At 53.3% G+C, this 17,187-nt stretch overlaps 1 protein-coding gene across 15 annotated transcripts in view; it reads right to left on the reverse strand.

Annotated features, from left to right (window-relative positions):
* CDH23 (cadherin related 23) overlaps nt 1-17,187 on the reverse strand; it is a 410,879-nt gene that overhangs the window by 144,854 nt on the left and 248,838 nt on the right. For 14 of the 15 annotated variants that reach the window (XR_005986846.1, XR_005986845.1, XR_005986847.1 and 11 more), the window contains exons 12-14: nt 15,472-15,477; nt 13,537-13,686; nt 12,926-13,084 (exon numbers count right to left, since the gene is read on the reverse strand). Coding sequence is in view for 11 of the 15 variants with exons in the window: in XM_041749258.1 (XP_041605192.1) it covers nt 12,926-13,084; nt 13,537-13,686; nt 15,472-15,477 (315 nt within the window). In the remaining 4 variants the exon portion in view is untranslated. The remainder of the gene's footprint in view (nt 1-12,925; nt 13,085-13,536; nt 13,687-15,471; nt 15,478-17,187) is intronic. The other variant, XM_041749260.1, reaches the window with a different exon arrangement.

Genomic DNA, 17,187 nt, shown 5'->3' on the forward strand with positions numbered 1-17,187 from the left:
CGTGCATCTTGTCATACCCCTCTGCCCCACAGCTTCACCAGGCTCCCAGGGAGGGATTCCGTCTCCGTGAGGAGACTGTGCAAGTTCATGGTGAAAGGAAAGGATGTGGCATTCTAGAAACAAGGGTTCATTCCTCAGCTCTGCCCCTTCCACGGTATGACCTCAGGCAAACAGCTAACTTTGCTGAATCTCAGTGCTGTCATTTATAAAACGGGGAGGCTAATTTCTACCTCACCACGTCGTCATGGGGGCCTCCGCAAGATGTCACGTGTAGTTGCTGAGCTCGGCGCCAGGCACTGAGTGACAGTACCTACCATTTGTTTAGCACCTATCCTGTGTCTATGTTCTTTATGTGAATTATCTCACTGAAGCCCCACAACAAATCCATAAGGAGCGAACCTCATCACCATTTTTCCAGAAGAGAAAACCGAGGCACACAACAGGTTATGTGGCAGAGAATAAACATCCATGCTCCCTTTTTCAAATGAACAAAAATTGTTACTTTTGGGTGGTACGACACTATCTGCCTAGAACTGCTATAGACTCCAGTCTGCCTAGAACTATTATCTGTGGTAACATGTGCCAGCTTCCTTCGAGGATAAGCACGGCCATATGAGTAAGTTCTAGCCAATGAGATGAACTTACAAAGGTTTGTAAGATATTTCTAGGAGGTCTTCTTAAAAAGGAAGGAGAGTACCCTTCTTCATTTCTTTCATTCTGCAGCTTAGAATATGGATGTGATGCCCAGAGCTCTAGCAACCACTTTGGACCATGATGATGATGAGTGCCACATCCTAGAACAGCGTGGAGAAGAGAGCTTGAAGGAGCCACCCAAGGCTGCTCACCTCTATAGGAAAGCAGTATATCTCCCTTACAGGAAGGGAGAAATACACTTCAATCTTATTCAAGAAACTCTCTGGGGGCTGGGGGGTGGTTCTGTGACTGGTAGCTATACTGGGTCACTGCTGATACAAGCAACCTATTCAAAGTCATATAGCTCAGAAATGGCTGAGTCAGGATAAACTTGGATGTTTAAGTCTGGAGCCTGGGGTCTCTACCACTCTGCCTCCTGTACTGAACGCTTGAGGAACATGAGATAATATCAATATCACCACCACCACCACCACCACCACCATCATCATCATTGCATAGTAAGTAGAGGAGGCTTCTTCTAGAGATGTTCAAACTTGCATTAGTTGGTCATGAAATCAATAGTGGGTCGTGACTGGTATCTTAAAAAATGAAATCTGGTAGAAGAAAATAGAATATACTAAGGTTAAAACTATAAGACATCATGAAAGAAATTGAAGAAAACACAAATAGAAAGATACTCTATGCTGATAGATTGGAAGAACGAATATTGATAAAATGTCTATACTACCCAAAGCAATCTATAGATTCAATGTAATCCCTATCAAACTTCCAATGGCATTTTTTTCTCCACAGAAATAGAACAATCCTAAGACTCACGTGGAATCACAAAAGACCCCAAATAGCCAAAGCAATCTTGACAAAAAAGAACAAAGCTGGAGATACCACGTGCTCTGATTTCAAACTGTATTATAAAGCTATAATAATCAAAACAGTATGACATCAGCAGAACAGACACATAGATCAATGGGACAGAATAGAGAGCCCAGAAATAAACCCATGCATATATGGCCAACTAATATTCGACAAGGGAGCCAAGTACACTCAATGAAGAAAAGGCAGTCTCTCCAGTAAGTGGTATTGGGAAAACTGGACAGCCACATGCAAAAGAATGAAACTGAACCACTGTCTCCCACCATATACAGAAATTAACTCTAAGTGGATGAAAGACTTGAATGGAAGACCTAAACCCATAAAACTAGAAGAAAACATAGGTGGTAGGTTCTTCGACATCAGGTTTGGGGACATTTTGGATCTGACTCCAGAAGCACAGGCAACAAAAGCTACAAATAAATAAGTGGGACAGCATCAGATTAAAAAGCTACTCCACGGCAAAGGAAGCCATCAACAAAGTGAAAAGGCAACCTACAGAAGGGGAGAGAATATTTACAAGTCACAAATCTGATAAGGGGTTAATATCCAAAATATATAAAGAACTCCTGCAACTCAATAGCAGAAAAATATCTGATTTAAAAAAAAAAAAAGGCAGAGGACCTGAATAGACATTTTTCCATAGAAAACATCCAGATGGCCAGCAGACACATGAAAAGGTGCTCAACATCACGGATCAGCAGGGAAACGCAAATCAAAACCACGATGAGGTATCACCTCACGCCTGTCAGAATGGCTATCATCATCAAGACAAGAAACAAGTGTTGCTGAGGATGTGAAGGAAAAGGAAGCCATGCACTTTTGGTGAGAATGCAAATTGGTGCAGCCACTATGGAAAACAATAGGGACCCCTCCCCCAAATTAAAAATAGAAATACCATATGATCCAGCAATCTCATTTCTGTGTATTTATCTGAAAAAAAAAATGAAAACACTATCTTGAAAAGGTATGTGCACTCCCATGTTCACTGCAGCTTTATTTGCAACAGCCAACATAGAGAAGCAACTTAGAAGTGTCCATCAAAGAATAAGTGGCAACAGAAAATGTGCTGTATACTTACAACGGAGTATTATCCGGCCATAAAAAAAGAAGGAAATCTTGCCATATGTGACGATGTGAATGGACCCTGAGGGCATCATGCTAAGTGAGATAAGTCAGATAGAGAAAGACAAATTCTGTAGGATCTCACCGACATGTGGAATCTTAAAAAACAAAAACCCAGCTCACAGAGAACAGATTTGGTGTGGTTGCCAGAGGCGGGGAGTGGGAGGAGGGCAAAAAGGGGTGAAGGGGATCAAGAGCTACAAACTTCCAGTTATAAAATAAATAATTCATGAGGATATGATGTACAACATGGTGATTAGAGTTAATAACAGTACATGATACGTTTGACAGTTGCTAATAGACCTCAAAAGTTCTCTTAAAAAAAAAAAAACCCAAGTCTAGTAGAATAAAATACTAGAGTATATTACTACACGTGGTAAGGAGGTACTGTTTTTGTTCTAGATATGGATGTATGTATGTCCTGCGTATGAAGTTAAATGTAGTTTTCATTATGGATTATAGTAAAAAAAAAAAAAAAGGTTTGAAAAACACCAAATCAATGGGCATAGGGACTTTGAGCCACTCCAGAAAGCAGCTAGCAGGAACCACAGCTGTCATTGCCTCCTACAGGGATTGTGCAGCAAGATTACGCCAACCCCGCCAACCCAGAATGCATAGGCCCAGCTCGACTTCCCCAAAAGCTCTATGGGGCCCCTCCTCCCAGGACAAACCCTCAGGCTGAGGCCCTGGCAACTGCTCTGAGCCTCTCCTGCTTCCGTCATCCCCTCCTGGAGCCCATAACCTTCCCAGCAGAGGGCACAGGTGGGTTTTGTGCAGGCGTTTGGTTGACTGCATTTATGAACTCATTCTGCCCTGGCCATTCTTACAGCTACCTATTGTCCTCTTGCCCAGGGGGTCCATTTTCTCTGCTCTGGTGTCCTGTGAGCAACTGCCTGAGCAGGAACAATCAGCGGCTAACCTACTGAAGGGTGACTCTGACAGGCAGAGTGCAGGGGACCACAGGCTCTGGGCACAGGTGTGGGGGGACTCTCCGGGGGGGCAGGCAGTCACACATTGTTAGCACAGGGGAACTTTGAGAGTCTCTGGCACAACTCCTTTATTTTACAGATGAGGACACCAAGGCCCCAGAAGCCAGGGACCAGCTCAAGGTCACCCAGTGACCACAGAACTCCTGCGTCCCAGGCTCAGGCCCTGCTCTTCTCCCTGGACTCTGGAGTCAACCGATTCCCACCAGAGCCCACCCACTGGTGGACCACCCACTGGAGCCCAAAGTGGGAAGGCACTTGATGGTGACCAGCAAGCAGGAGAGGGGTTCCAGGGGTTTTGGAATTGGACAGACCCAGGTTCGAATCCTGTTTGGACACTTGCTAGCTGGCTGACCCTGGGGCAGGTTCCTGACCCCTCTGGCCATCTGTTACTGGCTTCTGTGTGGTGGGCTCAGACGAGACAATTAACCTCCTACAAAGGGTTTATCATTTGCTGAGCTCACAACACCCACTCATGAGGCCTGGCCTTTCATTTCTGGTCAAGGGGCAAAGGTCAGCGGCTGAGCTGCTCTGGTCCAGGAGGGAGGATTCTGGGGGCATCAGGGAGGGAGGGTTTGAGGGCCTGACAGGTAATGAGGGCTTTCTCTCCATTTGCCAAAAGTCAAGTAGCTGAGTAAATGGCTGAACACGGTCAGATCCTAGGCAAGGTCCCGGGCAATCATGGTGGGGGTAGGGGCGGCGGGGGCAGGAGGGGCAGCGCTCCATACTCACACAGGCCCTGCCATGGCTCCTTCCAGAAGCCCTAGGTGCTGGTGGGCTGGCGGCAGCCAACTGTGTGCCCTGTGTCTCGCCTTAGCGCCTGTCCTACCTCTCAGCCCATCCCATTTTGGTGTTAGGGATTGATATTTAGATAAAAGAGATACACACAGCCAAGGAGCACCAAGGCCTGACAGAGGGACTTGACCCGTTAATCAGCAGCACCCCCCCCCGCCCCCCCCAGCCACTGCACCAGCCTTTCCAGCTGGAGATGAACCCAAGAATAGATTACAGGGATTCGGAAGTACATGCCCCAAATGGGGGTGGGTGTGCCTCCAAAGGCCTTTCAGGCCAGCTTCGGAGGGGCGGCGGGGGTGCTGGGGTGATGTGTGTGTGTGTGTGTGTGTGTGTGTGTGTGTGTGTGTGTGTGTGTGTACATGCACGTGCACACAGTGTTTCACCTCCCTCTTCCCCTCCCCAGGCTGTGGATATTCAATTTTCTTTTAAACGGTGGGGAAATTGGAAGAGATTTTGTTCTGTTTAAGCACAGCTGGAGTCTCCCGTCTCAAGGGACTAGAGAACAATGAGATCAATTAAGATGCCCGCAGTGAAGGGTGTCAGAAGGGGGTGGGGAGGCCCAGCGCCAGGTACTGGGGGGGGGGGCAGGGGGCCCTTCTCAGGCAGGGGAAGGTGGGAGAGGTGGCCCAGGCGTGTCCGGAGGCCCAGCTTGGGCTCTCCCCTGTGTTGACCTCCCTGGCTCCATTCGGTTTTGCTGAAGTATTTGGATGAGGTCTGCTCGTCGGGTCGTGTTATCTCCCAGACTTACTAATAATTCATGTTGGCAATTTCTGTCACCAGCTTTATACGATGATAGAATCAAGTTGAACTGATGCTATCAGAAGTGGGGAGAGGCCACCGTTCTAGAACAGCGCGGAGCGCCCTGGACGCTTGGCATGCAGCAGGCGCTCGTACCACTACCAAAGCACTGGCAACGTGGGGGCCTTTCCATTCATTGTTCTGCAACCCTGCTGAGATGGGACTTCTTCTCCCCATTTTATAGAGGAGGAGACTGAAACCGTAGGGACCCCCTGGCAGTCAGTGGAGATGAAGGCAGATGGACCTTGCTGGGCCCAGACCTGAGCCAGAGCGCTGTCACCTGTGTGGGTGGAGCCATCACCTCCCACCTGCTCTCCCAGCCTCCACCCTGGTGCCTTCCTCACCCTCACTCTTCCCCACCCCTACCTCAGCCTATTCCCTACATGGCCACCACCTTGATCCATCAAATCTCTCTGGCTGTCATGTCCGATAGGCTCCCTGTCCTCATCAGCCACCTCCTGTGACCACCTCTCCTCTACCTACACCACCAGGCTCTGGTCTCAAAGTCTCTCCCTGCAGCTTCCTCAGCCTGAGGCAGCTCTTTCCCAATTCCTACCCCTCCACTCCTTTCTTCAGGCCTCCATCCACTGCCGCCTTCTGCGAGAGGTCTCTCCAATGGCCTCTGGAGAGAACATAGTAACACTGCCACCCCTGGCGCTTCCCACTGGCCCACCTCGATTTCTCCCCATGACACTTCTCCCCATTTGACACACTCTGTGTTTCACTGATTCATCATCTGCCTCCTGCCCCTGGAATGTATGGGGATGTTTGTCTGTCTTGCTCACTGCCATCCTTCTAGACTCAATAAACAGCCACTGAACGGAGTATGGTAGTTGCCTCACCCCTCCTCCTGCCCCTGTGTCTTCTGCACTGGGAGGGACGGTGGGTAAGGCTTCTGGAGTGGAGACACAGGGGCTCACTGCTGTGCCCGACAGTAGCCAAGGAAGCAGGGTCAGCCCCTGCTCACCCGTCCAGAGAACTGGGTTGAGGGGCTGGGTGCATTTCAGCCTCGACCTTGCAACCACATGCCCTGATTAGGACTGGGAGGCCCCAGGCCATCCTGGAATCTGGTGGCCATTGTGCCTCCCAGCGCCTTGCCTTTGTTCCTGGGCTGGGGTCTGCACCCCTAGATTCTGCTTGCTTTAGGGAAGTTTCCAGTGCAGTGGGGAGGAAAGGACATTAGCAACGGAACCCCTGAGTGGTGAGAATAGCCAGGGAAAAAACCAAGGGGAGCTGGAAAGGAGGGGGACTGAACTGGAGCTCTAACTGGTTCCAAGACATCCACATTTGCAGAAATGCTTTGACATTCTTTCCACCGGGAGTGTCTCCATCCTCTGCCTTTGGTGTAAACTTGCTTTGGTGAGTCACTATAACCAGGAGAATTCAGTGTAAATGACTACGTGAATTTGAGGCTAGGTCAGGAATGGCCACACAACTTCTACCTGGTTCTCTTGGGACACTTTCCCCCAGAGGCCTCCTCTGAGGTGGTGCTGCTCAGAACCCCTGTGTCTGCAAAGCCTGCCCCGTGGGAAGAGGCCGTGTGTGGGTGCTCACGATAGGCCCAGTCTGGGCATCAGACATGGGAGGGAGACGCCTCCAGCTGTTGGAGTCACCCCCACACCCGGAGGAGCACAGAAGGGCCCCTTGCTGAGCTCTTTCCATAATTCCTGACCTACCCGATCCATGCGGGTAAGAAAACGGCTATCGCTTTATGCAGCCAAGCTCTGGTGGTTTCTTATGCAACAGAAATGGGAACAAGCTCTGTGGGTCCTTGCTCAGAGCATGCCACAGAGCAAGCATTAACCGAGTGCGTGCTGAGTGTGGGAATGCATGGAAACAGCAGAGAAGGGGAGGGAATGAGAAAGCTCCTGGAGCCAGGACGAGCTGTGTAATTTTTTTTTTTTTTTGAGCTGTGTAATTTGTAGGGCCCAGAACCAAGTGAACGCATGGGGCCCCTAGTTCAAAAAATTAAGAATTTCAAGACAGTGACGGCAGCGCATCAAGGCTCCATCAAGCATGGAGCCTTCTGAATCCAGGCCCCTGAGTGCACACCCGGGCCATACACCCTCCTTCACACCTGCCTTCCTCTGAGCATGCTGCTGGCCGGGCTCGGTGCTGAGCGCCCTCCCAAGCTGTCCCATCCCATTCTCACAACAGCCCTCCCAGACAGGACCTCTCAGCGAACCTCCCCCAGGTCGGAGAGGACATAGGCTCCGTGGCCCATCAAGGGCCCATCTCGGCAGAGCTGGGCTTGCACACAGGCTGAAGGGGTAGAGGACAGCCCGGTCAGGGTCCTCGAAGGCCACGGACAATAAAAACCCTCTCTGGACCACTGTAAGCCTTTGACTGCTTAGCCTTTGACCCCACGTCACCACTCTGGGGTCTCCCAGGAAACCAGCCGTGTGTGGGGGCAGGTGCTACTTTCCTCACCTGATGGGAAGGAAGCCACACTTTGCAGGAGTGGCCAGCCCACGGCAGAACAGGGTCCATGACCCTGCCCAAGACATTACCGGTCTCCCAAGGACAGGCTGGGAAGAGGGGCAGGGCGGAGAGAGAGAGAGACCATGCCTGTCAGCCCCTAAAAGGCCCCCTTGGAGCCAAGCAGTAGCATTCGGCCCTGGGCTGAACAAACTGGCCCCACACCCACCCAGTCTTATGTACTTCTCCTTCCTGCTTTGATTCTACGCCTAGAGAAGAATCCCATCTCGTCCGACAGTCCCTCTTCTGCCCATTTCTACTGTGCCCCAGCTCCTTGGAACAGGGATAGAAGGTCCTGGAGGGTAGTAAGATCTGCCCTAGGAGTAACCTCCTTCCTGGCTGCTGTTCCTTCTCAGCATCCCTCTCTTGCTGCCCAGCTACATGGAGCTAATAAATCTGGGGACATGAGCTCCCCGTTGCAGGAGGCGAGGCTGGCTCACGGCACGTGCCGTGTACAACCTCTGTCAGCAATCTCCCAAATGCCTACCATGGGCCACCAGGATGGAATAGGGAAGTGAATGGGGATGTCTGACACAGGATTTATTCGCTATCAGAACAGCAGCCCAATGGTTATATTTGAGGTGGGTGCCAATGCAGGAGGAAAAGAGAAAGCTGAGCCCTATTTACGTCATGGGAGTGGAACTCCACCTCCCTACAGAGCCTATCCCTCTCTCTATATTCTAGCCACAGGGCCTTTGCACATACTATTCCCCCTCTTTGTCCAATGTGCTTCCCTCCTTTCACTTCCCTGTTAATGCCTACTCAATTGCCGATTCCTCAGGGTAGTCCTCCCTGACTCCCGTCAAAGTCCTGTTATAGGTTTTCATAGTTCCCTAATCTCTCCATCATAGCAAGTAATAATTAAAGATTCATTTCTTAGTATTCACATCAGGCTTTCCCAGGAGACTATCAACTTCATGAGGCCAAGACTCATATCACCACTGTCCTCAGGGCCACGTGCCTGGCACACACTAGGTATTCAAAAAAACATCTGTTGGAAGGACGAATGGCTGGACTGCTTTCTTACCGTTCAGGAAAGCCTGCTAGGCACCAGGTGCCAACTGGACAGGCTGCAGGGCTCCCCCAAGTAGGAAGAAGACTTGGGGCAGCCTTGACTAACTAGCCTTCCTACCTGACTCTTGTCAGGTCAGGAGGTAGGATGGGAAGGTGAGAATCAGAGCAGACTGGGGATATGAAGATGGAACCAACCACACAACCTAGAGAACGGGGAGCGACCAACAGGATATAGGAACCTTTATACGTGTTCATGAACACAGACGTGTGCATTATATACACTCGCCCCAGAGCACAGGGAGCTGCACACATGTGCATGCAGATATAAGAGCATGCCTGTGTCGTTTATGCACACACACCCGCGAGTGCACCTCATGCGCCTCCCCCAAACATATGTGGGTACCTGTCCCCTGCACATCCCTCCCCTGCATGGTCGCCCTTCAGAGCCGGCTCCAACTGGCACTGACATCTGCCCTGCACCCTCCCTCCTTCCAGCAAGCCTTTCCTAGTGAAGACAGTGCTGGGCTGCCTTGGGGGTTCCTGCTTCCCTGGGCGAAGTGCTCTAGTCTCTCAGACTTGGTCTGCTCCTCAGTGAAAGTAGCTCACCCAGCTCTGACCCTCGGGTGGCTTGGGGCCTACAGAACTGGAGATTCACCTGATGGTGCCAGAGGTTCTTGAGGCACAAGAAGACACAAGACACAAGACACAAGACACAAGACACAAGACACAAGACCCAGACACAAGACACAAGACACAAGACCCAGACACAAGACACAAGACACAAGACACAAGACACAAGACACAAGACCCAGAGACACAAGAAGAACCCCGGGGCCTGTCCACCTGGGTCCTGCAGCGAGCACTCCCCAGCTCCTCTCTTTACCCTCAGCTCTGAGCGTGAAAGGACAGGCTCAGTGGGCTAACCCAGAGCCTTCTGGATGGGCTGCCCCAGTGGACAAAAGCCCATGGCTCGGGGTCAGGCAGTCCTATGAACTTCAGCTCAGTTGCTTGCCAGCCCTGGGACCCTGGGCAAGCTGTGCGGCATGTAAGCTAAGCTTCCATTTCCTTCCCTGTAAAATGAGAAGGACGGCATGTGCAGGGTTAGAAACACCAAGTGTCAAGGGTCTGCTTCCCGCCAGGGCTCACCAGAGCTGGCGTGGAAAGGATTATTGCAGCAGCAGAGGCGGTTTATCAGTGGCAGCTGCCTTCGGAGGTCAGCTTGGCCACCCCCCTCCTCGGGGCGTCACCACCCCAGGCACTAGGTCTGGAAGGAACCGTAGACGCATCTTAGCCCCTCGTGTTCATTTTACAGATAAGGTGCACGAAGAGCAGCAGCTTCTGCCCTCAATACCACGGTTGGCCGGGGGCAGAGTTGGTGCTCAGGGTCAAGCCTCCGAACCCTAGGTCCCCCACGTTTTCCCCTCTGCCAGTGGAAACTCCTCTTTTGCTGTAACTGGGGTCTGGAAGAGGCTCAAAGCCTGGGCTGGGGGAGGTCCAGGGGGCGGGGAGGTCCAAGGGTCCAGTGCTTCCACCTGCCGGGAGGTCACGGGGCCTCCTCTCCCTCTCCCAGCTGGAGGTCACGGGGCCTCCTCTCCCAGCTTCCCCACCCCCACTGTCAAACTACTGCCTCCCCCCGGGGCTGGGTGATGAGCCCACAGAAGCCTGGCCAGTGCCAGGGTGGGGGCTGGGGAGGCCCCTCATGGCAGGCTCTGCGCCCCAGCCCTCGGTGCAAATTAAAACATTTTCCTTTTCTTCATTATTTTTTTTCTGACACAACTGCCCATGAAACATTTTAATAACATCCGAGAAAAGGTCACGGAGAAGGAATTTCACAGTCCCTGAGCAGGCAGCTATAACTTCAGCTCCTCCTGCAGCAAAGGAGGTGGAAAGATTAGGCCGACCTGGGAAACGGCAGGGTGGGGGAGGCCAGGTCAGGCCGGGCAGGGTGCTGGCGTGGCTTCGCAGCGTGCTCCCTGCTAGAGCTCTGCAAGCGCACCGGGGGGAGGCTGGGAGACGATGGTGGGTAAGGAGGGTGGCCCAGGGGATGCTGTCACACCCTACATTCACACCTCTTGACAGCAGCCTTGGGAGGTCTCATGCCCATTTTGCAGATGAGGAAACAAAAGGCTTCCAGGGGTGATGTGGATAGACTAGCACACAGCAAAGGCAAGGAAAGCAGGGCTCACAGTTTCCCACAGGGGCCCAGGGCTCCCGTAGGCACACAGGCCTGGTACTAGAGCTTGTCACTGGGTGAAACAGCCCCTTCATTTCTGCATAGGGCCGGCGGGGAGCAGGGGTGGGGGTTGAGAAGGAGGTGGGCAAGGCTTAGACAGACTCGAGAACTGGAGGCTGACCAGATGGGCCAGCCCTAGGTAGACACACTCAGAGGAGGCTAAATGCATCTGTTAAACATGAGAAACTGAAGAAGGGGTCATGGGTGGCATGCAGGGGTCCACGCAGGCCCAGGAACTGCTCTAGGTGCTTGAAAAAAGCCCAGTTTGAGGATCTACTCTCCAGTGGCAGCCCCAGAGGAGACTGGGCCTTATGCATTGTCCCTGGCACTGGCAACTGGCCACCAGCCCAGAGGGGTGCCTTCTGACCCTTCTGCTGCCTAGGTTTTGCAACTCCTCCCCAGAGCCATGGCAACTAGTGCCTGCAAAGTGAGACCTCCGTCCCCAGCAAGAATACCAGAGAGGAATCCCTGGACACTCACCAAGTTTGACACCTGAATTCTTTGCCATGTGGTCCCAGGCCCGCTGGGGCCCTGAAGCACAGGCTGCTTGGGTGTCCTGTACCCTGATATTTGAAGATGGTTGCGGGGGTCGGGGGAGGGGGCTACAGACTCTTTTTGGGTCCAGGAGGCCAAAGCCTCTGGCACTTGCTCTCTGGCTGGGCCCCTAGAGGCTGCAAGAGGATCCACAGGGCCTCAAGCACCAGGTGACTGATTGCAGGGAGCACCTTGGCAGAAGCTGGCGGGAGGGAAACAGCCACAGCAGACTTAGTGTTTCTGTCTGATGGCCCGCCTAGCTAAACATCTGTTTGAAATATTAATAACTGTCAGATGGGAAGGGCCTGGGGGCTCAATACAGTTTCACACCATCTGTCGGTAGAGTAAACAGACTTCAGAGTAGGGGCCCTGGGATCAGCAGGCAATGGCTTGGCTTGGCTTAGCTTGGAGTAAGGATGGAGCAAGAATTGGAAGCGAGGACTCCAAGGCCCTCAGAATGGGCAGAGGGGGCAGCAGTGGGCTCAACTGCATCACATTTATTGAGCACCTACTGCGGGTAAGAGCCAAGCTTCCATATCACACATCTGCCGCTTTGATCTGCTTGGCAACTGATCCTCTTTTGCTTTGGTTGAAGTCCCTTTGGCATATCCCCTTTCCCATTTTCAGCCCATATAGTTTGGATGGAGCTGACCCAGTCCCGGTTCTACCTGGGAAGAGTGTGAGTCATCTCTGGTAGATCAAGATCATGATGATTGGTTCCAGGATGGCCCAGCAAGGAGAATCAGCTCTGGGACTTTTGCTGGAACTACTGAAAATATTGTTTTCCCACTAAGGTTGATAAATTGGGAAGAAGCAAGCCTAGGGGTGCTGGTGTTCCTCTCGGCCAATGTAAATAAAGCAGAGGCTGGTGCCAAAGTCAAATTCCTGCTGAGTGCCTGGGTCTAGCCAGGCCTGAAATCATTTTTACTTTGAATGACACGAGCTGATTCTTTTTGAACCACTTAAGGGTTTGTGTCCCCTGCCATCGAGAGTACCAACCGATACAGACAGACAGACACTGCAGGGGGCCCCTCATAAGTCCCAGCAAAGGGCAGCTGGGGATGGCCAGGCACCCTCAAGGAGCCCATTCTTCCCTGGTGCTCAGAGGGAGGGTGGCCCTCCTCAGAGATGGCTGGCCCCTATCCCTATTAGAGGGCACTTCCAGGGCTCCTGGCCCACCTAGGTCCAGTCTCTCTCAGGAACAAGGCGTCCTTGGCCCATCCCATCCTCTCCCTGGTTGATCCTCTTTCCACATTGTTGCCCTGACCATGGACACCCCATCATAAAGAGTCCAGATGCTTCCATACACAAACACCACAGCTTCTGGGGGCTTGGGGCACCCCCCTTCCCTGACTGCCCACGTTTCTTGGGCAAATCCCTTTGGTAACCTCCCCGTGGTCTTCCCCAGAGCTCAACGGCCCTATAGAAAAGCAGGACTCACCAGCACTGTCAGCACAGAGGTCCCCACGGTGACGTTCTCATACAAGCTCACGTTGTACAGTGGCTGGCTGAAGATGGGCCGGTTGTCATTCTCGTTGATGAGGGTGATCTTCACCTTGGCATAGCCCACGTGGTCGGGCACACTCTCATTGGCAAAGAGCTGGGTGTGCAGAGCAGGGCCCCAGGTGAGCTCTCCCATGCTCCCGGAGCCTTGTCCCCGTAAGTCACCCCAGGATCTTTGCAGTCCTAACCCAGAGTTCCTATCTGAGTCACTGCCCATCCCAGGTGAGTGTTGCCGTGAGTCCCTCTATCAGTGCTCCTAAGCCAGGGTGCCACTGATTCTGCTGAGGTCTGGGCTGGCAGAGGCTGGGCTCCTATGGGCTTCAGTGGCTATGACCGTGCCCAGTAAAATTCTGCTCAATTCCCAGACCTTTCCTTGTCCTCCTTGAAAAGGGGAGGCTCAGCCTCTGCCATGGGCTCAATGGATTCTTGGAGTTGGATCCGCAGGGGAAGAATGGGGAGAGGAAGAAAGGGGAGTTTAAGGAGAGGGTATCACCCTGGGCCTCCCCTGAAAGCCTCCCACCTGGCAAAGAAAACATGAGAGGGCCTTACGTCAAAGTCGTAGCGGTCCACAGTCTCGTAGTCCAGGGGGACGGCCACCCGGATACGAATGTCTGCTTTTCCTTGGACAGAGGTCGGGGAGATGATGAAGTGCTGGGAATTGTTCCCTACCAGGTATACCTCGAACATGCTGTTCAGGCCCTGGGGCAAAGTGGAGAAGAAACCAGTCAGAAAGGGTTCAGGAGGCCAAGGGTCCAGAGCAGAGTGGCTCTGGTTGAGGCAGAGGAGGTGCAGCGTCCATAGCGGGGCTTGCCTGCGCCCCACTGCAAAGTGCTCTGGCTTCCTCTGGGTGACGCTGGCCTGGCTCTCACACCCTGCCTCCCATCCATGTCTGAGCCCATGGGGAGTATCCTCCAACAGTTCTTTTTGCCTTTGTTATCCTTTCAGATGCCCCAAATATCCCTTTCAGATGGTTTGGTTCACTTCACACCTCCTGCTCCCGTCCTCCATCCCAGTGACCTCAACCTGGGAGGATCTGCAGCTGTAAGGTCCGGCAGGGAGACAGGAAAGAGGGTCAGAAGGGGACGGAGGGGAGAGAAGCAAATATGTGTCCCCAGTAGTCTTAGGCAGGAGAGGGCATGGGGGACAGACTAGAACACGGCTCCTTCCCCTCCCTCCCTCTGGAACGTGTCCCTTAGAGAGAACAGTGGCTTCCTTGCACATGGAATGGGAATTACCCAAGCGGCTGAATGGCAAAGTGAACCCCTGTGGACCCCACACTGTGGCCAGCTGGTGATGGCCTGGAGGACACTGGATCCTGGGTAGCTCAGAGCTGCTATGTCCTTCACGGGCTCTCCTGCAGCCCAGCAGCCTCCATAGTTTCATGTGGGGGTGCTTTTACTCCAAGTCAGGTGTTTCTGACCATTCTAACAGGGCCCGAGCTCATAGAGCCTTAAAAAAAAAAAAAGGCTATGAGGTGTCTGTGCTACCCAAGACCCCAGATCAAAAGAATCACTGAGGAAGGCGGGAGACATGGCTTCCTGACTTCCCAGGGTCTGGCCTGCTCCGAAATGGATTCAACCCCCCATGGGGGTGGGGGGAAATTACCCCCAAATAAGCCTCCTTTAACCTAGGCAGACGGCTTGTGGTTTGTAACCAGCCTGTTGAGAGCCTCTCCTGACCCTTACTGCAGATGCTCAGTAGATTACAGACCTGGGCTGTGAGCACCAGGAAGAAATGTCCTCACGCTGGTCACCCCTGGCCCAGGGCCCAGCACAGCCCCTCTGTGTAGGTTTCTTTGGAACCGAGAGCTGGCAAAGGATGCAGGCCTGTCTTCTTGATTGTCTGGGGATCCCTTCCAGGACCTGTTCCTGCTGTGAGGGGGGCAGCCAGGCTATCTGGAAGCCTCTGCATGGCCAGAAGGGGATGGTCCTGGTAAGGCTGGAAAGAACACCTCCAGTGAAGCCTGAGGGTTCATGAGTTTCTTCCAACAGCCTTGGACCTGCCCCACAGGTGGTCAAATCCATTTGTAGAATGGACGCATATTAATATTTATGCATCAGTCTTTTGAATTTTTTCTATTTGTCATTACAAATTGGCAAAATGAGAACACTGCCAATCTTGGGGTTCAGAGAAACACAGGGCCTCCAGAGCTCCCCACCCAGAGCGGCTCCTGCAGACGGCCCAGGTGATGATGCTCCTTTGGTCCTCAGTTTTCCCTGGCATGGAATCCATCCGTCAGATGGAGGGCCAATTAAATGCCCGAAGGGGCACTAATAGCCAAACCCGGCAGTGTGTGACAGCTCTGTGCCGGCGACACCAGCCCCTCTCCCCCCACCACGGGACCTGGAGGCCCGAGAAGGTAGGGGCAGGCTGAGTCCTGCCAGGGCAAGTGGAGGAACACCCTCTCCGAAGCCCCTCCCCTATGCTGCCCCCCCCCCCCCCCCCCCCGCCCTCCCAACCCCTGCCCTTCCCAGGCTCACTTACCAGGTTCTGTCAGTGGGAGTCGGTCAGTCAAAAGGTATGGAGACAGAGAAGGAGCCGGAAAGGTACGGAGAGGAGGAAGGAACCGGAGAGAAAAGATGGTGAGATCTGAGGTCAGGGTAAGGGAGGGGGGGCCCAGTGGACCCCAGGAACACACCCTGCTCTAGAGAAACAGCCCCCTTTGTATCTGATGGGCCATAGGCTTTGGGGGTGCAGCCCACACCCAGAGGAGGAGAGTGAAGCCGAGGAAGAGGTACTGGGGCTCCTGAGCACGCGCAGTCCTCACCCAGAGGGAGGTTGGGGCGGGGAGCGCTGCGGGGGAGGGGGATGGGCCACACCCCTACATCCTACTCCGAGGAGCCTGGACCAAATCCCCGGCAGAAAATGACCCCAAGCATTGTCACGTTTTACTCCTCCTAACACAGAAAATGTTAAGATGTGATAAATACAGACATGGAAATTTTTCACATAGTTCAAAGGTGTAAAGGGCACACTGCCATCTCCCTGTCCCCACCAGCCCAGCCACCGGAGGGCCTCCTCTAGAGGCCACCGTGGTACCCCGTCCATGGGTCTCTTCTCCAGCATGTCGTCCTCGCAAATAGGACGAGCGCCAGGAATCTACCCCTCCTCTCCCTGACGCAAACAGCAGCACGCCACTTGCACTGCTCTGGGCTGGGTTTTGTCACTTAAAACTAGGTCTTGGAGACTGTTCATGACCGTACAAATAGGCGCCGATATTAACAATGACAACACAGCAGCTTTTACGGGACACCTACTCTTGGCCAGACACCGTTCACAATGACCACAGAGTTATCCTCCGTGGCTAAGGCGGGATGTTGGGAGCCCTCGAGGCCACAGAGCCTGCCTGGGGCAATGGAACCCACAGCAGAGCAGGGACATAGAGGGTGTTCAAGAAGCGACGGGCTTTCAGCAGCTTTTCCTCACCCAGTACTCTGTGCGATCCTCTTCCCAAGGGCCCTAGGGTGGAGACGAAGAAACACTGGAGCTTGGAAACCCCTCCAGAGGAAACGGGGTTCAGAGCGGTTGAGCCACCCAAGGTTGCACAGGTTGTTGGAAGCAGAGTGAGGATAAAAGCCCAGGCCCAGCACCCAGGCCGGGGTGCTTTCCAGGCTGAGGGGAGCGGGGGCCAGGGCATCCCCCAGTAGCAGCTCCGGTGCAGTGCCAGTTCCCCCAAGCAAATGCAGGTGGTAACGCTGAGCATCCCAGAGCAGAATCTGAGCGAGCGCCAGCTGGTGAGGCCAAGCAAGGAGGCTGGCCCAAGAAGGGGAGTTCTGAAGGGGTTTTAGGAAGGGAGGGGGGGAACTCGGCGCGAGGCAGTAGCTTTACACACGGAGCTCTGTCCTTAGCCTGTATCAGAATCATCTGGAGGCTGTGTTTAGCTACAGACTGCCGCCCACCACCAGGAATACCTGATGTGGTAGGTTGGGGGCCTGTGAATTTCCACTTCGAGCAAGTTTCAGGTGCCGCCTGTCCTGCCTCTGCTGGTGTGGGACCACCACTGGCCTAAGCAGAGGCATAGAGCAGGAATGAGGAACTGGTGATAGGCAGACAGTGAGCTGATTTGCAAAGGGTGCACGTAGGGAAGAGCTGGTGAGATTGTGGGGACAGCAGGAGGCTGGGGGTAGGGGTGCAGTTCCACCCCAGGCACCGTCTGGAGGGCTTTGGCACTGCCTTCCTGAGCAACGGCGAGGCAATCCA

This window comes from Vulpes lagopus, chromosome 3, assembly GCF_018345385.1.
Source record: "Vulpes lagopus strain Blue_001 chromosome 3, ASM1834538v1, whole genome shotgun sequence".
In the NCBI taxonomy this organism is placed as follows: domain Eukaryota; kingdom Metazoa; phylum Chordata; class Mammalia; order Carnivora; family Canidae; genus Vulpes; species Vulpes lagopus.